The sequence below is a fragment of the Lagenorhynchus albirostris genome, chromosome 14 (genome assembly GCF_949774975.1).
Source record: "Lagenorhynchus albirostris chromosome 14, mLagAlb1.1, whole genome shotgun sequence".
In the NCBI taxonomy this organism is placed as follows: domain Eukaryota; kingdom Metazoa; phylum Chordata; class Mammalia; order Artiodactyla; family Delphinidae; genus Lagenorhynchus; species Lagenorhynchus albirostris.
In genome coordinates, this window is record NC_083108.1 from 38,483,553 (window position 1) to 38,510,722 (window position 27,170).

The 27,170-nt window shown below is 38.7% G+C and overlaps 1 protein-coding gene across 1 annotated transcript in view; it reads right to left on the minus strand.

Moving 5' to 3' along the window:
* GALNT1 (polypeptide N-acetylgalactosaminyltransferase 1) overlaps window positions 1–27,170 on the minus strand; it is a 128,017-nt gene that overhangs the window by 64,491 nt on the left and 36,356 nt on the right. Inside the window, exons 2-3 of the mRNA XM_060170865.1 lie at window positions 17,952–18,006; window positions 5,631–5,874 (exon numbers count right to left, since the gene is read on the minus strand). Coding sequence (XP_060026848.1) covers window positions 5,631–5,769 — 139 coding nt within the window. The 5' untranslated portion in view covers window positions 5,770–5,874; window positions 17,952–18,006. The remainder of the gene's footprint in view (window positions 1–5,630; window positions 5,875–17,951; window positions 18,007–27,170) is intronic.

Sequence of the window (27,170 nt, forward strand, 5' to 3'; positions counted from 1 at the left end):
TTGCACACAACAGTATAAAGAACAGAATTTGGTAAATTTCACCAAATTGGCACTGTAAAGCAGTTCAAAGAAGTTCAGAAATGAGGTCCTTACAATACTGAGACAACTGCTCTGGAGTGTTGTATCTACTCATTATTTTTTTGCTTTTTTGTTTTGATTTGGTTTTTCAAATGCCATAGAAAACGAATATCCTGGAGACCTTATGTGTTCTATCAAAAGAGAGCTACATTCCTCTAGGTCACTGACTGTACTTGCTAATTCCACTAAGAAGGTCCACATCCTTGATGCCATCACCTATCAACCCTCTCCCAACAATTTTAGTGAAAGATCTGTTCAGTGGCACCACAATTCCTCAGCAGCCTTATGTTGAGAGCCTTAACAACCTTAGGCCTCTGATGCTACTCGAGACCTCTCAGCGCCCACTGCACTGAAACTTCACATCAGAGCAGATTTTTCAAACTGTTCTTGCTTAGCATCAATTGTCCCCCTTCCCTAAATCATTTCCTCACTCTTTCCCTTCAATGCCTTAAGGCTACATGGAACACAGTTTGAAAAAATGGATGCTCTAGGGCCCCATCTGGAACCACTGGCCTCTCCAAGTCTCTCCCTTCAGCTATTAACTCACCTCTTGGCTTACTGCTCAGTGCTTCTCTCATCCTTCCACTGCTCACGGCCTTCTCAGTCTGTCCCACACAACACCCTGATGCCCCCAGGCCATTATAAAGCTTCTATCAATACGTCGTCTTGTCTCAACAGGGGCCCCATCTACCAGACTTAAATCCAGCTCTTCCCCAGAGCCTATTAACCTCACAACCCTCAACAACTTTCATTCTCTGTCTCCCAGGAGGTAACGACGCTCTCTCATAGCTCCACATTGTTACTTTCACACCATTTCTCCTTTACTTTGTACTTCTGTACTTTGTATAAAAGCTACTCCTTTTCCTTGATGCTCATGCTACTAGTGGTTTTCCAAAACTGTATTAACCTTAGAATCCTCTTCAAGGATAATCCTTTTCTTATGGTTGACACCACACTGTCTCATCTGCTGAGAACTGGCTCTTTCAAGTATTACTTCATTACTTTATATCTTAAACCTCTCCCTCAACATACATAAAAAATACATACATTCATGGAAAACCAACTTTGGCTCCATTCCTTTCTACTACTGTACTATCTGTACTATCTCTTTGTGTGGAAGCTACTGTACTATCTACTGTACTATCTACTGTGTGGAAACTACTGTACTATCTCTTTGTGTGGAAGCTTCCCAAAAGGATAAGCTACACATCAGTAATATCAAATCCACTGGCACTGAAATGGCACTTGCTAGGGTCACAAGAAACCCCCTGCTGGGAAACACATCAGAACCACTTCTTCATCTCAGGTAAAATCTCTGAACAAACATCACTCCTGGATTTCCATGACCCCACTCCCTCTGGCTTCTCCCCCTACTCTGACTTCCAGAAGCCTTATTTCCCTTTGCTGACCCTCCATGATCCTCTCCAACACTGGCCTGTCTCTTCCAACATCCACACACTGCTGGAGCCCACACTGCTGCCCACATGCTCTACCTCAGCCACCCTCTGCTGGAGAACATCCCTCCCAACACCCCAACGTTAAACGCTCCAAACGCAACTCATCCTTCTGCCTTCTCACCAAAGCCACTCCGCCTCTGGGGGCCCCACCTCGTATCAATTCATCCAAAGAGGAAGACCTAAGAGTCATCTTAGACTTTTCACTTTCCATTATTACCTACATTCAGTGACTCCCCATGCTATGTAAACGCCACTATTTACAAACTTCTCATATATTTTATTTCCTCTCCATCTCCAGTGTCATTTTAGTGTAGGCCCCAAGAACTTCTCCAAACCTTCCCAACGGCCTCACAACCAGTCTCTGCCGTCTCACTCCCTTCTAGTATTGGGTTGGCCAAAAAGTTTGCTTGGTTTTTCCCATACGATGGCTCTAGTAGTGCTTAGTTGTCTTTAACTTCATTTGAAACTTTTTTTTTTTTTTGTGGTACTCGGGCCTCTCACTGTTGTGGCCTCTCCCGTTGTGGAGCACAGGCTCCGGACGCGCAGGCTCAGCGGCCATGGCTCACGGGCCCAGTCGCTCTGCGGCATGTGGGATCTTCCCGGACCGGGGCACGAACCCGTGTCCCCTGCATCGGCAGGCAGACTCTCAACCACTGCGCCACCAGGGAAGCCCCATTTGAAACATTTTTGTTAGACTGTATTGTGACAGCTGTCATATGTCATGCATTAAAAAAAAAAACTTATCAAAATCTGTGAATTTTTGTGTAGCCATTTTAATATTGAAGACAGAAGAAAAAAAGCAACATTTTTGGCATATTATGCTTTATTATTACAAGAAAGGTAAAAATGTAACTGAAACACAAAAAAATATTTGTGCAGCGTACGGAGAAGGTGCTGTGACTGATCGAACGTGTCAAAAGTGGTCTGCGAAGTTTTGTGCTGGAGACTTTTTGCTGGACGATGCTCCAAGGTCGGGGAGACCAGTTGAAGTTGATAAGGATCAAATCGAGACATTAATTGAGAACAATCAATGTTATATCACATGGGAGACAGCCAACACACTCAAAATATCCAAATCAAGCACTGAAATCATTTGCACCAGCTTGGTTATGTAAATCGTTTTGATGTTTGGGTTCCATGTAAATTAAGCGAAAAAAAACCTTCTTGACCGTATTTCCGCATGAGATTCTCTGCTGAAACGTAACGAAACGTTCCGTTTTTAAAACAAATTGTGACAGGCGATGAAAAGTGGATACTGTACAATAATGTGGAATGGAAGAGATCGTGGGGCAAGTGAATGAACCACCACCAATCACACCGAAGGCTGGTCTTCATCCAAAGAAGATGATGTTGTGTATATGTTGGGATTGGAAGGGAGTCCTCTATTATGAGCCCCTTCCAGAAACCAAATGATTAATTCCAACAAGTACTGCTCCCAATTAGACCAACTGAAAGCAGCACTCGACGAAAAGGGTCCAGAATTAGTCAAAAGAAAATGCATGATTTTCCATCAGGATTAACGCAAAACCACATGTTTCTTTGATGACCAGGCAAAAACTTTTACAGCTTGGCTGGGAAGTTCTGATTCACCCGCCATATTCACCAATTGCACCTTCAGATTTCCATTTATTTCGGTCTTTACAAAAGTCTCTTAATGGAAAAAATTTCAATCCCCTGGAAGACTGTAAAAGGCACCTGAAAGAGTTCTTTGCTCAAAAAGATAAAAAATTTTGGGAAGATGGAATTATGAAGTTGCCTGAAAAATGGCAGAAGGTAGTGGTACAAAACTGTGAATATGTTGTTCAATAAAGCTCTTGGTGAAAATGAAAAATGTGTCTTTTATTTTTATTTAAAAACCGAAGGAACTTCGGCTTTTAAACACCAAGCTAATACATCAGCCACGTGACCACCAAACTTCCTTCTGAAAGTCTGGATCCCATCAGGTTACTGATTTCCTTGTTTAAAATCCTTCAGTGGGACTTCCCTGGTGGTCCAGTGGTAAACAATCTGCCTTACAATGCAGGCGACAAGGGTTCAATCCCTGGTCAGGGAACTAAGATCCCACATGCTGCAAGGCAACTAAACCCGCACGCCACAACTACTGAGCTCGCGGGCCTCAACTAGAGAGCCTGCATGCCACAAACTACAGAGCCCACGTGCCTTGGAGCCTGCACACCACAACTGGAGAGAAGCCCGTGCGCCGCAACAAAAGATCCCGCATGCCGCAACTAAGACCTGACGCAGCCAAAAAAATCCTTCAATGTCATGCCTCACCTACAGGATTTAGTCCAAAACCCTTAGCATGTCATAAAAGGCCTCCTGTGATGTGGCCTCTGCTAACCTCCCAGCTTCGTCCCATGCTCTTTCCTCACATTCTCCTATCCATCAACTCTGTCTCTCACTTGCTTATCTTGCACATGCTTCTCTCCTTTGCTTGGAAGGTATTCCCCTCACCCATCAAACCTAACAAACACCTGTTCACCCTGATACTACAGCTTGAGCATTACACTTCCTTGCTGCACCTTCTCAGATGCCCCACGGTGTTCCTTCCTCCTGCTCTCATGCACATCTCTAGTATGCTATCTATCATATCACTATTTTACCATATTCTTTCTCTCCTGTTGGATTGGGATTCCCCAAAGGGAGGAACTTTTTTGTATTGTTGAAGTGTATGTCACTAGCACGTAGCACACTGCCCAGCACATATCAGAGTTTAAAAAACATTCACTAAGTGTGTCTTCACCTACTACAGAGGTCCCAGTCTTTCTTACTTTTCATGCCTTTGCATTTAAGACAGAACACCATGAGCTCCCACTATAAATGGTAACGAATTAAGGTGGAGTGAGGGTAAAGTTAATCTGTTCCATTTGGGACAAGAATTATGCTAGTTTCTTACTGGTGAATGGCAATACCTTTGATTTGATTTAAATGTTGACAGAGTTATAGCTCTTGTCACCCGACAAACTTACTAAACAGCAGGGCCATAAAGGAAACCAGGAAAGTCAACAAATTAATAGGAAAAAAATTATGGGGAAGGTGAAAACTAAAAAGTCAGGGGTTAGCCTAGGTATAAAGTCCAATGTTAGCAACTGAGCCTAATTTTAGGCAGATTTCCCATGAAATAAAGAGAACTGGTTACACAATCCCATCTGTAAAAATTACAATAAGTAGGCACACCTACCAATACAAATAAATAATTTTAGATTGTAAATTTTAAGGGACCAGGTGCTTTCATTATAAAAGTGCAAGATATTTAAATGTGGCTACATATTCAAATAAAACAGTAATCATTCACAAATAATTCCTAAAAATAGAATTACTGTTTAGCCAGATATTCTATAACTAATCACAGAGAGTTCAGCGCACAGAATAGCTGAATTACTGATTCACAATGCAAAGTCATTTTCATTTTGTTTAAAAAAAAATAAAAGGCAGCATTTGTTTTTTTGGTTTAAACACAGAGAGTCTAAAACTGAATTTTTCAGGTGTCCTCTGTCAAAAATGTCAGTCTTCCAAACTAGGTCCTTCATATTTGTGTTTCCTTCCTTTTCCGTATCAGATACTGCAGTGTTCTCACTGCAGCCCAGATTTTATAGCCTGATCTTTTCATAAGCTCTCCCTAAAAGTGCTAACTGGAGCTATCTACAGCATTAACAAAACAAACTCACCAGACCACATCTACCTAAAATGACTTCTTCCCTTAGGACTGAGATGGGAAGGCTGGAGAACTCTCTCATACTTGATAATGCAATTTTAACGCTCCACTCAGCATTATGACACTAGACTAATCTCCTGTACAATTTTGGTAGTTCCAGCTATGAGATTCCCTACAGTATTTGGTAATATAACTTCCAGAAAATTAACTACATTAAACATGGAACACACAAACTGAATTCAGCAATTCTATACAGGATACTTTAATACTTTTAACTGTTAGAAGAACCTACTGGAGAACTGATGGAAATATGATCATCATATATAGGAAGACAGGGATTACTATTAATCTAAAAATGTTAAAATTTTATAGTTTCCAAATTAGTACAAACAAGTGACATATATATCAAAACAGGTCCACTATTATAAAATGTCACTCACCATCCCCAGCAGGAAGTCCTCTCTCTTTTTTTTCATCACATTTGTTGCATTCACTGAAGTAAAGCAGCAGGAACATATCCAAGAGTACCCAAATCAAGGAGGTGGCTAGGACCACCTTGCAATATGCAAATTTTCTCATGGCACTTTAAGTCAAATGCAAAATTTTAAAATATATATATATATAAATATACAAAGATCATGAAAATTATTCCAATCCAGTTTCATCAGAAATCACGTTCATAACCTATAGAAAGAAAAAGAAAAAAGATTAACTTAAAAATTCAGAACCTAAAAAAGAAACAATGGATTAATTCAATATGAATATGAAATTTTACTATGAAGAATAAGTTTTAAATTCAGACTTGAAAGAATACTTGTAAAATATATAAAAATAGTAACAAGAACATGCAAATAACTCCTACAAATCAATATACACAATCCAATAGAAAAATGGGTAAAGGACTAAACAAGCACTTTGCAGAAAGGAAACCTGAATAGCCAATAAACAAGTGAAAAGGTGCTCGATTCATTACAAAGAGGAAAATTCAAATTAAAACAGTGAGCTACTATCTTATATCATCAAACACATGGGGCTTAACTGCCTTCTATTCAATTGCTGTATTAAACACTAAAGCAAAAGCTAAGCCATTAACTGCCACAGGAGTTTAAGAAACCAGTAATTCCCAGTCCATTTTAACCACTCACATTCAGTTCCCAGAGTCCAAGGATTTATATGAGTTCTCCTAGTAGCTTTTCTAGAGCAGTTTAATTGGAATGATTCTTATCCCTCTGTCCCAACTGAATCCCATTCTAAAAATGCTAGTCACCAGCCGTTCAAAAACAAGATTCATGGAAAGTATAACAGAAAAGAAAAGGGTATCGAAAGATCTGAGCCCTAGTCCTGGCTCTGACAGTAATTTTACAGACTTCCCTGATGTTTAGTTTCTATCCACCCCCCCCCACCCCCAAATATCATGAGAAAATGACTGGAGGAACTGTCCTTTGGGATAGCTAGGCCAGAAACACTTCTGACACATATGGCACTCATCTGGGGGAGCTCTGGAGCAGCCCGAGGGACCTCAGAGAGGTAAGGAGCCATCCCACCGAGCCGCTGACACCGAGGCTCAAAGGTCTGTGTCACTGCTGTTCAGGAGATAGATGAGCCAAGTGCATTCAGGGGAGTGGATGGAGGAAACACACAGTTGGCACAGGTGAAAGCCAATGAGCAGAAGCTCTGAAGGGCTGGGCTGATGGGCAGCATAGCAGCTTCTTACAAGGGCAGTTTTATGTAGCATGTTCCATGGTGGGCAGTAGAGATGTCTCTACCTAAACAATTCAGGGCAGGCCAGAGAGTTTATTTATGAAAAAGATACAATAGTTCTTTCCTAATTCACAAGGTGGCTAAACAGCAACCTGAAAAGCACCCCAAAATACCAAGTAATACTTATAAATGTAAAGTATTATTTCTGTTCATCTCTCTGGGGACTTTGATCTCTTGCCTATTGGCCTCCTTTCATCAAACCAACACTTCCTGACTGCACAGTGAGAACAGGGATGCTACTGTCATATTCTTGCCTCAAAATCATACTTACTCAATGTCTGTCACATGCAGTGAGCAACAACTGACATCTGTGGTGACTAGGGTGAGGGGAAGAGCAAAAGCATTATAATGCACAGTGTCATGGACCAACAGTTCTCTCCAGAGAAGCGAGATACATATTATATATATATATATATATATATTTCAAGCCACTTTACATGAAAGGCTACCTCTTTTGGTCACTGGCAAAGCAAGCAGTCTAACTGCCAGTGCAACAGCTGGGATTCAAATGTAGTTTTGTGTTGTCTAAAATCTGCTGATTGTTAATTTTTTCAATGCTTACAGCCCAGAACACTTAAATGTAAATCTTTATAACTCTGTACTCATTCCTATTTAATTTTTCCAAGGCAGCACAATTAGATTCTAAAAGTAAAGATGAAATGCAGTGGGTGTGTGTGTATTTGGGGGAGCGGTACAGAGAAAGCAGGAGGTGTAGGGAGAAAGGAGGATAAAGAGGCAAACATCTTTGAGACCTTGAGTTATGTAGAGATTCCTTACATGGTAACAATAAAATGCACAAATCATTTAAAAAGACTGATAAGTTGGACTTTATAATTAAAATCTGCTCTTCAAAAGACAGTTAAAAAAATAAAAAACAAGTCACATATTGGGAGAAAATATTTACAAATTACATATCTGATAATTACTTATATACAGACCATATAAAGAACTCTCCAAATACAATTTTTAAAAATCCTAATCCAATACAATGGGCAAAAGGTTTGAACTGTTGCTTTACCAAAACAGCGATACAGGTGGCAAAAGAGCACAAGAAAAGATGTTCAACATCATTAGATATTAGGCAACTGCAAGTTAAGACCACAATGAAACACCACTATGCCCCAATATAAATAGTGAAAGGAAAAAAGAAAACTACCCAGTGCTATCAAGGAACTGCTGCAACTGGACCTCTAATACATTGCCAGTGGAATGCACAATGGTACAGTCTCTCTGGAAAACAGTTTGGCAGTTTCTTCCCACAAGAATCTGCAATTCCATTCCTAGCTATTTACTTAAGAGAAAGGAAAACGTACGTCTACACAAAGGCTTGTACACAAATCTTTATAGCAGCTTAACCATAATCATCAAAATCTGGAAACAATCCAAATGTCCATCACCTGGTGAATGGATAAACAAATTGTGGTACACCAAACAGTGAAATACTACTACCCAGAAATCCAGCAATCAAAAAGAACTCTTGATATATACGCAATAATACTGATGAATCTCAAAAGCTTTATGCTAAGTGAAAGTGGTCAGTCACAAAAGGCTGCATACTGTATGATTCCATTTATATGAGACAAATTAGATCAGTGGTTGCCAGGGGCTGTGGAAAAGTAGAGGACTGCTCTCAAAGGGCCGTGAAGGAACTTGTGATGATGAAAACATTCCATCTCTTGCTTGTGGTGGCGGCGGTCATTTTGTCCAGACTGGTACGACTACACCTAAAAGGGTGAATTTTACTGTACACAGATAAATACAGGAGAGGTGAGGATCCTTCAAAGAAACAATTCCCATTTTAGGAGAAAAACTGTTGAGTATTTCTTCAAGTGATACATACCAGAATTTATCTTGGAAATTATTAAAAGCTCAGAGTTTCTGTCTCAACCACAATAGATTAAAACCTTCCATATGAAATGCATTTAACTCCTTAATTATTTTAGAAGGTATAAAATCTGAATTAATGTCAAAGTACAGTGATCAATTATAACAGTAAACTTCTGATTCTATCCTACGTGTCATATGCCAAGTTTTTCCAAAGGTTGATCAGTATTTTCTAGGGCTAAATAATTACTTTCTCTTACTCCATATACTTCTAGCCAAGGCTCTCCAGAAATTTCAAGCCTAAAAAGAGAGTCTCAGCTCAAAAGCAGCTTTGGAGAAAATAGAAGCATCATTCTCTTGGACCTAAAACTTCAGTCTTCTGAGTATGTTAAGGTGCTTATCTCCCCTGTCCCAAGAACACTGAATTCTCAGGCACCTACACCTAGAATGACTAATTTTGCACTGTACTGACCAGGCAGAGGTATGAGACCCTTCAATAGAACTATTCCTTTAATTTGTAGCTGAAATTTCTGCCAGAAAAACTAAAAGACTTAAAAAAATGATATTTATCCTCTAACATTATAAAGAGAATCAAGATTATTTTATTTACTAATTATATATTCCATTTGCTCTATTTCTCAGAACTATAAAGAAACCTATTCATTCATTTATTATTATTTCATACATTCAAAACACACAAACTCAGTAAATGTAGGGAATGTGTCAAATGCAAGGAATACAAACATGAACCAAATATTCCTTCCTTTACGAAGTTTAAAGTTGTCTCCAGGAAAGCAGGCATTAGTCAAACACTCACATAAACGTGAAATTTCAATCATGATAACTGCTTTGGAGGGAGGTACATAGCACTATACACATCTGTAAAAGAGATCTGACTTTGTCAAAAAGGCTTCCCTGAGGAAGACATGATTTGAAGAGAAAATGAGCATTTGGGGCAGTGAGTAGCAAGGATTCTATAGCAGGAAGGAGCCCAACACTCAAAGGCCAGTGGATCAAAGACAAAAGAGGTGAAAACTGTGATTGCGACAAAGCTGGAGCTGGATAAAAGTGGCGAGATTCAAGAGGTATTAAGGGACAAACTCAATGGGATTTAAGGATGAGTCAGGTGGGGGTAAAGAGGAGGAAATCCTGGCCTATACAAGTGGATGTAGAGTGTTGCCAGTCATAGAAACAGGGACCCGTAAAAGAGGACCAATTTTTGGAAAGGAGGAAAAGATGGAAAGAAATGTAAGTTTGACTTTGGACATGCTGAGTATGAGGTACCTCTGATACCCTCAAAGAGATGTTAACCACAGCTGAGGACACAAAAGTTTGAGGCTCAAAGTGGGGTTCTCTGTATATCTCTGTAAAGATATACAGATAGAAGCCCCTGCTCTTGTGCAACTTTGCAGGGGCAGACAGACCAAAAAAAAATCAATACATGAAGTAATTTTTGTGGAGTGTAATTTCCCTCCTAAAGCGTGGGCTGGACTTAGGGACTTGCTTCTAACCAATAGAATATGGTGGAAGTAATGATGTGTGATTTCAAGGCTAGTCATAAAGCACAGTTCTCTTCCCAGCTCTCTCTCAGATCACACACTCTGGGGAAAGCCAGCACCACGTCAGAAGGACACTGAAGCATCCCTATAGAGATCCATGTGCTGAGAAACTGAAACCTCCTGCCAACAAAGAGTACTCTCTTGTGAGGCATGGAAGTGAACCACTTTGGAAGCAGACCCAGTCAAGCCTTCATCTTGACTGCAACATCATATATGATCCTGAGTCAATACCACCTTGCTAAGCTACTCCTGCATTCCTGACCCAAAGAATATATGAGATAATAAATGTTTATTGTTTAAAGCCATTAAGTTTTGAGGCAGTTAGGTAGTTCATTACTCATCAATAGAGAACTTCACAGAAAACTAGGACTAGAAAGGAAATTCTTTAACTTATAGCAAACATATTTAATGATGGGATTCCTGATGCATTTCTGTAACATTGCAAATAAGAAAAGTTATGCATCCTCACTTCAATCTGATATTGTACTGGAGGTCTAAACAATATGACAAGAAAAGGAATAAGAATTAGGGGATTGAAAAGAGACAAAATTATCTGCAGATAGCATGTCTTCTGTATAGAAACTCTAAAAGAAATCAATAAATAAACCATTAGAGCTAATTCATTATTTCATCAAGGTTGCTGAATACAAGGTAAACATATAACATCAATCATGCTTCTTCATGATAATAACTAATTACAATATATAAAGGAAAACATCACATTCAAAGCAGCTATAAAAACCCTAAGGTATTTGGAAATAAACTTAACAAAATATGTGCAAGACATGGAGAAAATTGTGGAGCTTTGTCGAAGGACATAAAAGAACACCTGACTAATGGATAGATGTACCATGTTCAGGAAAAACAAACAAGCAACTTCTTCCTAAATTAATTTAATTCTAATCAAAACACAAATGAAACCTTTAGGAACTGGATTTATTATAAAGCAGAAGTATCTACAGCCATGTGGTACCCCAAAACAAACCTAAACGTGTGGAAAATTGGAAAGGTGATACTATAAATCAGAGCAGAAAACTGATAAAGGAACAAATAGCTTTCCAAATGGTAAAAAATAAATTTAGATCCTACCATATACCAAAAACAAGAGTAAATCTATGAATAGATAATAACTCCTATAAAATTTACTGGCCGAAATGTTTTAATTTAGAGCATTCAGTGTTTGGAATGCCAAACATCTTAAGTGGAATGCCAGTTTCCAAGGTGATAAACAGACTTAGCTCCTAGCAATACCTTTAAAAGTGAATATTCTTCCTAGTTACAAAGTAATATATGCTCAATACAAAGAACCTGGCAAACACAGAGAAGTAAAATAAAAGATACAAAGCCATCTATAAACCCCCATCCCACTTAAACACTATTACCAGTGGGATAAGTGCCCTCCCAGTCATTCAGAATAGCTCATAGATACATCGTTTTAAAGCAAGTTTGTAATGTCTATTTTGACTCAAACATTTTAATGTCTTAAATGTCCCTATCAGGGGGAAAAGAATGGAATGGCTGTGACTATAAAGGGGTAGCAGGAGACACCTTTGTGGTGATGCTGTTGTGATTTTTTTTAATTGCAGTAATACGCTCAACAGACATTTCTAACCTCTCTTTCCACCCCAACCACTGAGTATCCTGTCTTAAGCAATAAATGTCTTAATGGTCACTTCAAAATAGCCCTGATATCCACAAAGCTATGTCAAAAAGCCACATATTGTTTTATACTTAAAGAACAGACATAAAATAGACACAAACCGAGGTGGCTTCCTGGCTCATGATTCTGACTTGTGCTGTCCCCACTCTCCCCCAAGGGTTTCTTCTGGTAACAGATCTAGCCCCCTGGCCACAGGATAGCCAAATGACCTGGCCAGGTCAACCACAAGACCTCACCCCTTGGCTTCCCGAGTCACAAAGCTGGAAGCCTGTGCTAATCTAGCACTGCAGTCAGCTACACTGCCCAACATGTAGAGAAAGCTGACCTGCAGTCCAAGAAGATGAGCCCAGAGGCACACAGGATGAGAGGCAACGGTGATGGAGTCCCTGACTCTACTTTGGCTTTTGTGAACACCCAGGAAATCCTTCTATTAATCCCCTTTTCTGTTTATGACAATTTGAATTGGGTTCCTAACACACATCTGGGATGGCCACTGGGGGGATGGGTGGGTAGGGGACAGAGGAGACCTACAGGTAAAAATCAAACAGGTTCTGGTCCACTGGTGAGGTTCCCCTCTACTAGTCATAAACAATTATACATTATGAGGCAGACTACACTATTTGAAAAGATACTTTTTAATGCCCCAAATCACAAAAACATATCAAGTATCAAAAGTAGGTATAAAACAAACCACAGATATAAAGGATCACAACACAACATACACATGTATCCACCACTCAGTTTAAGAATAAGAATATCACCTTTATAGTTCCCTCTCCAATACCATCTCTTCCTAGTTCCTCAAAGACCACCTCTATTCTGAACTTAACATTCTTTCTTTTCCTGATAGTTTTACCTCACTGTTATCCTTAAAAATGCCTTGTTTACATTTTCTGTTTCTGAACTGCTTATAAATGGAAGAATCTGAGACCTGCTTTTCTTCTAACACTACGTTCCTGAGAACCATCCATTTGTTGGCATGTAGTTGCAGTCAGTTCATTTTCACTACTGTCTAATATTCAATTGGCTTATAATTATACACTATGAGGCTTACCACAGTTTATCCCTTCTACCCTTAATAAACATGTGGTTATTTCTAGGTTTCTGTTATTACAAGCAGTACTACTATGAATATTCCTGAACACGTTTCCTGGAACAAACGTGCCAGGGGTCAGCAAACTTCTTCTGCAAAGGGCCAGATTGTAAACATTTTAGGCTTTGCGGGACATAAGATCTCTACTGCAACCACTCAAATCTGGTGTTGTACCACAAAAGCAGCCAAAAGTGGTATGTAACCAAGAAAGTGTGACAGTATTCCAACAGAACTTTATTTATGGACACTGAAATTTGAATCTCATTTAATTTTCATATTACAAATTATGAAATATTATTTTTATTTTTTTAACCATTTAAAGATGTTAAAAACCTTTCTTAATTCATGAGTTGTCACACCAACCCTGATCTACAGTACATACCTAGGGGAATTAGGTCATAGGGTATACATATTTTCAATATGACTAATATGGCAAATTTGTTTTCCCAGGTGTTTGAAACAAATTAGAAAGAAAAATGAGGGCTCTGGATGTGTTATATCCTTGGCAACAGTTATTGATGTCAAACTATTTTATTTTTTGACAATCTGGTAAGTGTGTAGTTGTTATCTTAATATAGTTTGAATCTGCATTTTCCCACCATCTCTGACATTACTGGTCATTCCATTTCCTCTTCTCTAATGTACCTATTGAAGTTTAGTCCATTATTCTACTGGGTGGGGTTGTTTTGTCTTTTTCCTATTAGTTTGTGAAGATCTTTATACAGTCTAGATTCTAATCCATGTCAGTTACATGTACTACAAGTAACTTTTCCAGTTTATAGCTTATCTTCTTAACAAGAGGTGTCTTTTATTATTTTATTTTTTTCTTTCTGGCTGTGCCACACAGTTTGCGGGATCTTAGTTCCCCAACCAGGGATTGAACCCAGGCCCTAAGCAATTAGAGCTCGGAGTTCTAATCACTGGACTGCTAGGGAATTCCCAAGAGGTGTCTTTTATAGTTCACATTTTCTATGTCTTAAGAAACTCTTCTCTATCTAGAGATCATTAAAAATAATGTTTTAAGGTCTAAAAATTTTAAAGCTTTACCTTTCCAGTTTAAGTAGAGATTCAATGTCATCTTCTTCCATGTGGATAACCAATTGTCCCAGTACTCTTTATGGAAAAGTTCATCCTCTCCCTAGAAGTGTGCAATGCCAACTTTGTCATAAACCAGGTTTCTGAGGTTCTATGTTCTGTTCCATTGGTCTGTCTATCCCTACACCACATGGCTGTCTTAATTATTTCAGCTTTATAATAATTTTTTTTTTTTCCCAGACGCGCAGGCTCAGCGGCCATGGCTCACGGGCACAGCTGCTCCGTGGCATGTGGGATCTTCCTGGACCAGGGCACGAACCTGTGTCCCCTGCATCGGCAGGCAGACTCTCAACCCCTGCGCCACCAGGGAAGCCCTAATAATTTTTGATACACAGTAAAGCAAGTATTCTCACCTTTCACTACTTGAGGAGGGCCTTGGCTACTTCTGACCCACTGGCCTTCCTTAGCTATGACGACCATTTAATTACTTAAAATGATATTCCATCTACTGCAAAAGAAATCTAGTAGTTAAAAGTGCTTACATGTCTATGGTAGACAAATTCTACTGTTCTGAAAAAATAAACCAATTACAAATTCATAAAGGTCATAAAAAAAGTTGGAGATGAAAAGAGGAATTCAAGGGAAGTCTATAAGAAAAGTTCTAAAAGTGTTTTTCAAAATGACAGCACTATTAAAATAAATGCACAGCACCTAACCTTTACGTCTACTATATTGTTATTCCTTAAAAAAAATGGCTTCAGTATTTTAGAGTCACAATCATTCCATGCTGTCTGGATATTTACTGAGTCTTAGCCAACTACGTTCTTGCTACCATGTCAGACACTGTAGATGGTAGGAGCATGAAGGCAGTGATCCACACCACAGAAGCTCTTATCACACTATTAAATACCAGTGTAAGAGACACGCCATTCACATTACAAAAGAGAAACATCAACTCAGGAAACCTGGCAGGAAAAAGACATCCAGATAGGGAAGTTTCTAAATAGGTTTTATCAGGCAGTGTAAGACACTAAACTTTTCTACAACAAGGTTTTCTTTAAATTTTTTTCTATAGTTGTTTTGTTTCTGTCTCTCCTTTAGCTAAATCCCTTTAAGGGCTTCCCGATGTCCTGTTATTTTGTTCTAAAGAACACTGTTTGCAAGACCACAGGGAGAGTCCGCACTTAAGAAATTCCATGGTCAAATAAGTTAGGGAAATGTTACATACTCCATTCGCTGTCCATCACTGCACCAAAGGTTCTGTGAAGTCCTGCAATAAGGAAAGCTATGCAAGTTTGTTAACTCAGAACTTCTCATATTCAAGCATGGAAACTTCCCCATCTACTTTGTCTTTCTTTTTTGCATAACACAAACCAGGTTTCAAAGAGCAATAAATAAACTAGTAAAGATTGGTTCCAAATCCTGGAACCAGGCAATTTTTAAATTATGGGTTATTTTCTTTCTGCAAAACTGTTATTTCTGTGAATCTGCAAATTGCATAAAAAAGAGATCCCATTGTGTTTAAAAGCTTCTCATGAGGCAGACCTTCAGAGAGAAGGTTAATTTTGTAATATCTTGATTCAACTAATTTAAGTTCATATTTCTGTATCGTTCTTTAACATAACATATACCTGTATATAATACAAATAATTGTGGACAAAAATGGGAAATTCAAAAGTCACCATTATATAAATCCCTAAAAGAAAAGAATCTACAAACCTCCCCTCAGGTAAGTGAAATTTGCAGACTATTTCTACTATCAATTATTTTTTCCAAGTATAGAGTATATTATAAAAATATGTCATCATTAAATTTTGCATTCAACAAATGAAGCATTATTTCATGTAGGAGTCTGAGAGGATAGAGTTAACAAAGAGTCCTACCCAGTCCTTGCTAAACCCTGGGGGATGCCTACAGCCATGGCAATGACCCCTGGCCAAACTCTGAGAACTAAACTCCTGGAATGTTCACAGTCACTGGTTAAGGATGTTAGAGGTGATGAGTCAGGATGTACCAGGCTGTCAGCATTGTTTAAAGTAATCATCAAGATTTATGATGCGCACCTGGTATCTGGTCTGGAGCCCTAAGTTTCAGTTGCCATGGCTGGCCACATGGCAGTAGTATGCCTATGTAACCAGCTTCCTATAAAAACTCTGGACTGGAATACTCATGGGCTTCCCTGTCCGACACATCTTGTACGTGTCTCTATCACTCACAGCTAGAGGGGAAATCATGTCCCTGTGATCCTCACAGAGGGAAGATTTAGAAGTCCGTGCCTGATCTCTCTAGCAATCACCTACATATATCTTTTTCCTGCTGTTCTTGCACTGTAACCTTTGCCGTAATAAAAAACTTAGCCATGAGTACAACATTATGTTGAGTTGTGTCAGTCTTTCCAGCAAATCAAATAGTGGGCAGTCATGGGACCCTCAAAATAAACACCACTAAAGAATTTCGTTTGCCATAATACCTACTTCTCTCATTACTTTTCAGAAGCTAAATGATCATAAGAACAATATCCTTAAATGAATAAATCAGTGTACAGGATAAAAGCTAAGATGTAAGATTGAGATTACTGTCCTTAGAAAGGCTGGGTTGCAAGGTTAGCCCTTGGCTGGTGTCTGGGAACTTGAAGGATAAACAGTTCCCTACAACGATATAAAACTTACCTTAAATGATAAGTGGGCCTCACTGTGCCTAAACTGTTTATACAAACATTATGGTTTATGCAAAACATGTTTTCCTTCTGGGAGCCTGAAATTTTGGTACATGATAGGTGGAAGGTGGCTCCATTACCAGGTCCAATAAAAACATTGGCACAGAGTCTAATGAGTTTCCCTGGTTGACAGCACTTCACATGTGTTGTCAAAATTCATTGCTGGAGGAATTAAGCTCATCCGGTGGGAATCTACTGGGAGAGGACTCTTGGAAGCTAGTGACTAGTCTCCTCCAGACTTCACCCCACACACTTTTTCCCTTTGTAATACTGCTGTGTATCCTTTCGCTGTAATAAATCTTAGCCATTATTATGATCATATGCTGAATCCTATGAGCCCTCCTAGCCAGTCACTAAACCTGGGGTTGGTCTTGGGGACACCCAACACAATCAGCATTTTAAAACAGAAATGAGGGTCTGTTAGGCCAAATGCTGAAATTCAAATTTCAATTCCAAAACGTATTAGTTATGTGATCCTAACAATTGTACTTTATTTGCATAAATCTGGGTCTTTTTATTCCTCTGAATGAGAAAAACATACCCACCTTATAGTCCCTGAATTAAATGAAGTAATGCACAACACACTCATAGTAAACACTCAGTAAATATTAAATAGCATTTCTAGAGGCTCTTTCTTAGATGAAATGAAAAATCAGGAATCTTTTATATTTGTACTGATGCAATGAGAATTCAAACGGCCATTTGGAGTACTGCAAAGAGAAGCTCAGAGACAAACTTTAACCCTCCATCTCCATAACACTGGTGCTATGAGTGCTTTCCAGTCCACATGACAGGATTATTGGTTGAGCGCAAGCAGGTTAAACCGTATATAATAAGTATCTTTCTATTTCTAAACCTGGTCTTCATTTAGTCTTCATATTGACCTCCTGAATGAGAAGTGAATGCATGAATATTAATTAGTACTGTGGCTATGCTTGATGGTTTTATTTCTCAAATTACTACACTAGGATTTTAGTACAAGCCATTTTCTTGTGTGTATATGAGGCATAAAGTCCAATGAACATAAGTTTGAACCTACATCACAGTAAGAGCAAATCCCAATGTAAAGAGAAGTACAACCCTCAAGTCATTTACTCCCAGCTATCAACTTACCCCAAAGTGGTTTTTCAAATGAATTCATATCCCAAATCCACATGTCCCACATCTCCTGTTGAAAAATAAATTTCCTAAAATCAGTTTATTACAAAATAACTCTCTCCTCCCCCCATTACCTCAGCCACCCTATTCCACTGGACTATACACCAGCCACCACCTGAGGACAAGGACCAAGTCTTACCAGCTACTTCCCCAATGCTGAGCACAATACCTGGCACAAAATATGTGTTCAGTTAATGTTTATTACATGAATAAGTGAATCAGTGAATAAAGTATTTCTGAGATCCAACACCAAGCTCAGTGGAAATACTGTAGAAAGTATCTCTCCTCCTCTTAGAAATCTATGAGGATATTAACTTCCCAGGTGGGAAGGCCAAGGACACACAGACAGCACCTGTGGCAGATACTGTTTGTTCCTTATCTCCCACCCCATGTTTTTCATGGCATTAGACCCCTAACTGAATTCAAGTGATCATTCTCTGCTAGACTACCTATTCTTGATTGGTCCAAGTCAACTGTGACTGTTCTACTCCTCTTGCCAGTGTAAGTAACCAAATCTCAACCAATAGGATCTTAGGGGAAATCTATTGGGAAGCATTCAGGAAAAGTTATGCTCCCTCATAGAGATGCTGAAGGAGAAACTATACTTTTCTGGCTTTGGATATTGTTTGCAGAGCATACTTAGAAGTGCTGCAGCCATCTTGAGGTCATGAGGGAAGCCAACATCAACATGCTGAGTATGACAACATGAAAACATGGAAAGCAAAAGGGACCCTGTTGTATCATGCAGCCACTAACAGACGCCCTGAAATCTCCTAGGTCTAGACTTCTTGTTACCAGAGGGGATAAAGCCCTATTTGTTTAACTGGGTATTCTGCTACTATAGTCAAAAGCATGCCAATACATCACTCTGCAACCTACAATTACTGATTTAGATAGGCACATATCCTGTGAAGAAAAAAATGAGATGTGAACCAGTGGAGGATCCAAATTAAGGAATCTACTTTTACAGGAGACTGCATAGGAGCAGAATTTCAGTATAAATTTAACAGCTGCAAAGTAGAACCTGGTGTATAATATGCCCATTCTTAGCATTATTTAAGCTATCACAGAATCACAAATCCCTAATTCATTCAAACTTCAATAAATATCAAGTATGTACAAGACACAAAACTAAGTAGTTTGATGTACATAAATATGAAGAAGGCTCAGTTTCTTCCCTCAATGAGCTTGTAGTTTAGGAGGATATATAATAAGTTTTTGTGGCACTTTACAATTTACAGAATGCTTTTCTATCTTTGCAACAGGTGCCAAGCTACAAGGAGCTATAGTGCACAAAGGAGAGAACCCGGTGAAGGAGAATGACGGGAATTGGTTTCAATTAGGAAAAGGCAAAAGGATATTTCAAGAGGACAAAACAACGTGAGCTAAAATAGGGAGGCAGGAAAATCAAGGGACATCTAGGGGACAGCAAACAGAGAAACTGGGAGATATGGTTGAAAGGGTGTGTTCAGAACAGGGGAAATCTTGACTCTCATGCTAAGGAGTTTGAAGAGCAATAGTCACGGGAAGTTTTCCCATGTTTTTAATTTTACCTCTTGAATACAAATGACAAATCATTACAACAGAACACTGAGGTTTCAGAAAATTTACATCTTTCCTCCCAACAATGAACTGAGATACAAGGAAATACACTGCCACCATCAGCAATGGAAAACCCGAGAGATCCTAGGGAGCAGTTTCTGGCAAATAAAGGATCCAGCAGAAACTTCCTCCAGGCCAGAGGCCCATTTTATTTTCTGGCCAGAGAGTCCCTAAAGTCTCCAAGGTTTTGTTCTGTATTTTTGCCAGAATACCAACCTTAGCCCTGAGTTCTTCCCCTCAAATTATCACTCTCTCTCTCTTCTTTCCTTTACCACCTTCTATGCAAGTAGTCTTCATTCTGTCTCCAATTTCTCAACTTCTCAACTCAGTGTAGTCTGGCTTCACTTTAATGAAACTGTTTTTGATCAAGTCACTCTAATGTCCTAACTACCAAGACAAGTTTCTTTCTCATACTCCTTCTACTTGATGTCTCAGCCTCTTAAATTATTTGCAGAATAGGCAGGCTATAAGTAAAACATAACCTCTTCTTTTCTTGGCTCCAGGGTCATTCCTTGTTCTCCCACTTTTCTGACTATGCTTTGCAGTCTTCTTCTCTGGCTCATCCCACTCTGCCCAGGATCTGTCTGGATGCTGCCTGACACTGTAACAGCCTCGCTGGGAAATCCACCAGTTGTAAAGCATTACCCACCATGTGCTGATGGCTCCCACATCTGTAACTTCTTCCTGTGACTCTGGTTAGAATGCAAGCTCCTCCAGCAAGAGAATCATGTTTTTCACACTTGAGTCCTAAAAATCTTATCAAATGTCTGAAGACAGCAGAAACTCATATATAAAATAGCATCTCCACCCCAAGTCATTCTTTATTTTTGTCCTAATGCTTTACTTTCCATTCTAGCACCAAACACTAATTTACAACATAATATATCATAATTAGTTTATTAATTATCTTGTAAGCTTCATGAGGGCAGAGCCTCTATTTTGTTTAACGTTATTACTACAGCACCTAGAAGAAAACTTGGCACATGGTAGAATTCAATAATTATTTGTAAATGAATGAAAATAACAGAAAGAAATGCCATGTAAGAAGGAATAAAGGTAACTGAAATTAAAGCTTTTTTTTTTTTTTTTTTTTGCGGTACGCTGGCCTCCCACTGCCGCGGCCTCTCCCATTGCGGAGCACAGGCTCCGGACGCGCAGGCTCAGCGGCCATGGCTCACGGGCCCAGCCGCTCCACGGCATGCGGGATCCTCCCGGACCGGGGCACGAACCCGTGTCCCCCGCATCGGCAGGCGGACCCTCAACCACTGCGCCACCAGGGAAGCCCTGAAATTAAAGCATTTTAAGCTTGCTGTGTTTAGGTATAGAGCAGAGATATTTGATTAATTTTAGACTTTTTTAAATTAAATATTTTTTTAAATTAAAAGGTAACAACTAATTAAGTAAAAACAGTATGTGTAATCAAAAACCAAACTGCAAAAAGGAGAAATAAGAAAACCAATCAATTTGGAATAAAATGGGAAGGAACTTAAAATCATTTAAAAAATCCAGGGCTTCCCCAGTGGCACAGTGGTTAAGAATCCGCCTGCCACTGCAGGGGACATGGGTTCGAGCCCTGGTCCGGGAAGATCCCACATGTCACAGAGCAACTAAGCCCGCACACCACAACTACTGAAGCCCACACGCGCCACAACTACTGAAGCCCGCACACCTAGAGCCTGTGCTCCGCAACAAGAGAAGCCATCGCAATGAGAAGCCTGCACACAGCAACGAAGACCCAATGCAGCCAAAAAAAAAAAAAAAAATCCTAATACAAAAAACCCACAAATATAGAAAGCACAAAACAAAATGGTAGAAAAAATTCCCCATACATAAGTAATTTAAATGAAGATAAAAAGATTAAATGTATTCATTAAAAGTTATCAGACTGGACTTTTTAAATAAAAGCTATATGCTATTTACGATACATACATCAAAAACATAAGGATTCAGAAAAGTTAAAAGTGAAAGCAACCTCACCAAACAGATAGAGATGGCAAATAAACATATGAAAAGATGCTGCACATCATACATCATCAGGAAAATACAATTTAAACAACGAGATACCACTACACACCTACTACAATGGCAAAAATCCAGAACACTGACAACACCAAATACTGGTAAGGAACTCTCATCCAACAGAAACCATCATCTACTGCTGGTGAGAATGCAGAATGGTACAGCCACTTTAGAAGACAATTTGGCCGTTTCTTACAAAACTAAACATATTCTTATCATACCATCCAGCAATCATGCTCCTTGGTATTTACCCAAAGAAGCTGAAACCCTTCGCTCACATAAAAACGTGCACAGGGATGTTTACACAGTAGCTTTATTCATAATTGCGAAAAACTGGAAGCAACTGGGATGTCCCTCAGTAGGTGAATGGATGGACGAACTGTGGTTCATCCAGACAATGGAATATTAGTCAGTGTTAAAAAGAAATGAGCTATCAAGCTATGAAAAGCCATGAAGGAACCTTAAATGCACATTACTGTGAAAAAAGCCAATCTGAAAAGGCTACATACTGTATGATTCCAACTATAAGACATTCTAGAAAAGGCAAAATTATGGAGCAAAAAAAAAAAAATCAGTGGTTGCCAGGGATGGGGGCTGGAGGTCAGGATAAATAGAGGATAGGATTTAGGGGGCAGTGAAAATACTCTGTATGATATTATAATGATGGATATGTGCCTTTATATATTGGTCCAAACTCAAAGAATACACACCTCCAAGAGTGAACCCTTAGGCAATCTATGTACTTTGACTGATTATAATGTGTCAATGTAGGTTTATCCTTGGTTAAAACAACAAAAAAACAAATGCACCACTCACCACTCTGGTGAGTGATGCTGACAATGAGGAGGTTATGCATTTGTGGGGGCAGGGGGCATATGGACTGAAATCTCTGTACTTTCCTCTCAATTTTATGGCAAACCTAAAATTGTTTTCAAAATAAAGGCTTTTTTTAAAAAAAATTGAAAGCACAGAAGATTTACACACATAAAGGTTGAATAGCTTATACTGGACTAACCCTCCCACAAACAACAATCATAAACTCTGGCCGAAAGATAAAAACAACTAAACGCACTGGAGAGCAATCAAAAGGCAGAAACTAGACAGAAGCCAGCCCTTGAAAGAGGGGAACTATGCTAGGTGAGCTCTGCCTTTATACAAGTACATGCCTGAGGACAGATACCAGCCGACACTGTGTAGAGAAGCTGAAGTTCAAGAAGGAATTCACAATCATATTGGTTCATGGCATCAAAATATGAAGTCCGGAGCTAAAAGAGCAATAGGAAAGTGAGGGGAGATATCCTAGAAAAGAGGGAACCCCGAAATACGTATATAACCTCCACCACAATCCTTAGGTAAGCCCTGGACCATACAACACGGAAGAGACTCCAGAGGTCCAAAATGAAAGCAACAGCCAGACAGCTGTAAGAACTGAACAAAGAAATCAGCTATTGCCCAATGCAGGGTAAACAGAGCTTGGAGTTTAGGTCTAGTCAGTTGACTGCCTGCTAGAGCAACAAAGAGTCAATAATCGTTCAGACAAAACAGAATTGCAGGTCACAAAAACATATCCACAATACCCAGTATACAATAAAAACTTACTAGACATGAGAATAAACAGGAAAATGTGACCCAAGTCAAGAGAAAAAAGTAGTCAATACACACCGAACGCAAGATTACTCAGACGTTGGAATTAGTTGACAAGGACTACTATAAATACTATAAAGTGGCTACTATAAATATGTTCAGGAACTTAATAATAAAGAGAGGGAACTCTCATCAGACAAATGAAAACTACAAAATGGAACCGTACAGAACCATGTAGAACACAAAGATATAGTCTGAAATGAAAAATTTACTCGGCAGGTTTAAAGCAAATTAGCAACAACAGAATACAGGGTCAGTCACCGTAAAGACAGATAAAAAAACAATAACCTAATCTGAAGATCTGAGTGGAAAGAAAAATATTTTAATAAACAAAGAGCCTCAGTGAGCTCACTGAGCAGAGGTACAGAACCATAAAGTTTAACATAAGTGAAACTGGAGTCCCAGAAAGTAGGGCACAGAGAAAATTATGCAGAAAAGTATACATAAAAATAAGAGCTGAAAATGTCCACAGTTGGTAGAAAACATAAAATTGCAAATCTAAGTTCAGTGAACCCTAAGCAAGATAAATACAAAGAAAATCACAACTAGAGCACATCACATTCAAACTGCTGAAAATTAAAGATTCAGAAAAAATCTTGAAAGCAGCAGAGAGAGGAAAAAGACATATTAAATACAGAGAAAAAAAGAATGACTTCTCATTATATGAAACAAAAGACATTTTCAGATAAAGAAAAAGCCAAAACAACTCATGCCTCATAGACCTGCACTACAAGAAATGCTAACAGAAGTTCTTCAGGCAGAAGGAAAATGACACCAGATGGAAACTCAGATCTGTAAGGAGAAATGAAAAACATCAGCAATGGTAAATATCAGTAAATACAAAAGCCTGGTTTTTTTCCCTCCTGATTTCTTAAAAGACATGGCTGATTAAAACAAAATTTATAACTTTGTATTGTACAATTTATTAATATGAAGACATAATATATGACAAAATTAGAGCCAAGGATAGAGGTGGGAGGAAGCTTAACTATATGGTTGCAAGGGACTTAACATTTTGTGTGAAATAATACAACCTTGCACCTATTCATGATATTTAAAACAAAAACAAAAGAATGCTAGGAAACTAGAAATAGAATGAATTTTGTTAACCTGAGAGAGGATATCTGCCCTAAATCTACAGTAAACAAAATACTTATTGATGAAGTGTTGTAAGCATTCCGTTTGAAGTTAGGAAAAGGACAAAAATGCTTTCTATCACTTTTCCCTTCCAACAATGTACTAGAATTCCTATCCAGAACAGTAAAACAAGAAAAAGAAACAAAAGATTTAAGAATTGGAAAGACGAAAACAGAAAAACAACAAAAGAAATGATAGCAAATCCAAGAAAATAAAGGCAAAATTAGAACTAATGAGAACTTGTAGCAAGGTTGCTGGATTCAAGATCAACATACAAAACTCAATGAATTCTTGGGTTTCCCTGGTGGCACAGTGGTTAAGAATCTGCCTGCCAATGCAGGGGACACGGGTTCAAGCCCTGGTCCAGGAAGGTCCCATGTGCCACGGAGCAACTAAGCCCGTGCACCACAACTACTGAGCCTGCGGTCTAGAGCCCGTGAGCCACAACTACTGAGCCCGCATACTACAACTACTGAAGCCCGCGCGCCTAGAGCCTGTGCTCTGCAACAAGAGAAGCCACTGCAATGAGCAGTCCGTGCACCACAACGAAGAGTAGCCCCCGCTCGGGGCAACTAGAGAAAGCCTGCACGCAGCAACAAAGACCCAGTGCAGCCAAAAATAAATAAATTTTAAAAAAGATTTTAAAAACAAAATTCAATGAATTCCTTTGCCAATAATAACTACAAAAATGCTTAGAAAGACCTTTTAAAAAATGAAGTAAATTCTCTTCATATTAATCTATATACTGACTACAGCTCCAGTCAAAATCTCAATGTAGTCTTTTATAGAACTTTAAAAGCAGATGCTAAAATCATACTGAATAGCAAAGCCATGAAAACCAATAAGATTTTGAACAACAAGGTGAGGGAACTCTGTCTACCATATATCAATCAAGCTACAGTAATTAAGTCAGTGTGAATCATGGGCAGAGACAGATTAAAAGACCAGTGAAACAGAATAGAGAGTCCAAGATCAGACCTACATGAACATACAAACAACACATGACACAGGTGGCACTACAAATCAGTATGAAAGGGATGGGCTATTTAATAAATGTTCGTCCATATGTAAAAATAAAATCCCTACCTCACACCATACAAAAAACCAATTCCAGGTGGATTAAAGATTTAAGGATATATATCTCTAAAACTTTAAAAGAAAATATAGGCAAATATCTTTATGTCCCTGGTTACATAAGAATTTCTTAAAGAATACTCAAAAAGCACAAACCATAAAAGAAAAAATAATTACTACATGAAAATTAAAAATTTTAATATAACTAACATCATAGACATTTAAATGATAAGCCAGAGACTGGGGGAAAATATCCACAACAGAAATAATCAGCAAAAGATTAGTATCAGAATGTATTAAAAACTCCTCCAAATCAAAACAAACAACAACACACAAGTGAAAAACAGCCAAAAGGTATGAACAGGCAAATCACAGACAAGGAACCATAAACAGCCAATGAACATATGAAAATATACTCAACCTCAGCAGTATTCAGGGAAATGAGTTTGACCTCAACAGATGAGCAGCAACACAAGTGTCAGGAAGGAATAAAAAGCCACTCCTACAATGTTGTTATAAGTGTAATCTGGCACAGCCACTTCAGAGAGCAATCTGACAATATCTAGCAAAGCTAAAGAAAGCACTACCCTATCACTCAGTAATTCCACTTCTAGATATACACCCAGAAGAAACTCTGCACGTACTTATAAGGAGAAATGTACAAAGACTGCAGCATTGTTTATGATGGGGGAAAAAAGGTAACAACATAAATGTGCATCAAGAGGATACATGAACTGTATAATACTACATACTAGTTAAAATTAAACTAGAACTATGTGCATCTATCTGGGTAAACAATGCTGAATGAAGAAAAAAGCAATCTGCATATGCACAGTATGTTCCATTTACATAGTTCCAAAATATATTAAAATAAGACACTTCATGGACATAAGTATGTACTGTAAAGGTAAAATAATATGCATGAGAATAATATACCAAATTCACATATGGTTAACTCTGAGGAGGAAGGAAAGCGCTTCAATAGGAACTTTTTTATATATAAAAGACCTAAATTGTGGCAGGTTGTTAGTTCCTCACTGAATATCTACTTTCCTCTTCTTTCTTACAAATCAAACTGCTGTATTAATGAGTGGCAATTTACATATCCTGGCCTGCCACACAGATTAAGGTGGCTAGTAAGATCAAACCAGAAATCACTGGGTGGGGTATGGAAAGGTATTAAAAGGGAACTGACTTCACTGCCCGGAACATGAACACAAAGGATGGAGCTACAAGGACATTCTTTGCAACCATGAGAAGACCTTGAGAAAGCAAGCCACAGGCTAAGGACTGAAAAGCAGAAAGATAAGAGGAGTAGGGTGCTTGATGACCACACAGCTGCCATGTCCTGGGAGGAAAAAACTCTCTTTAAAAGCACCTCTTTTTGGGGGGAAGAAAGGAAACATATCTTTTAGATGCAGCCAAACCTAATACTAACTGAAGAGAATCAAGTAGAGAAAAATGTAAAGATAAGACACAGGGGAAAGGTGAGTTCATGACCGTTCCTGGGCTTCTGCTACTGTACTTTACTGTATGTTTAAAATCTTTTATTTAAAAAATATATTTTACTTCTCAGATTTTAAACAGAGATTCTCAAATGTTACCCCACAGATGGCTGTTGGCCCACAGATCAAGCCAAAATGCACAGGCAATGTGTATGTGCTATGAGGTGGCCAACCAGAGTGGATAAAGAATCCA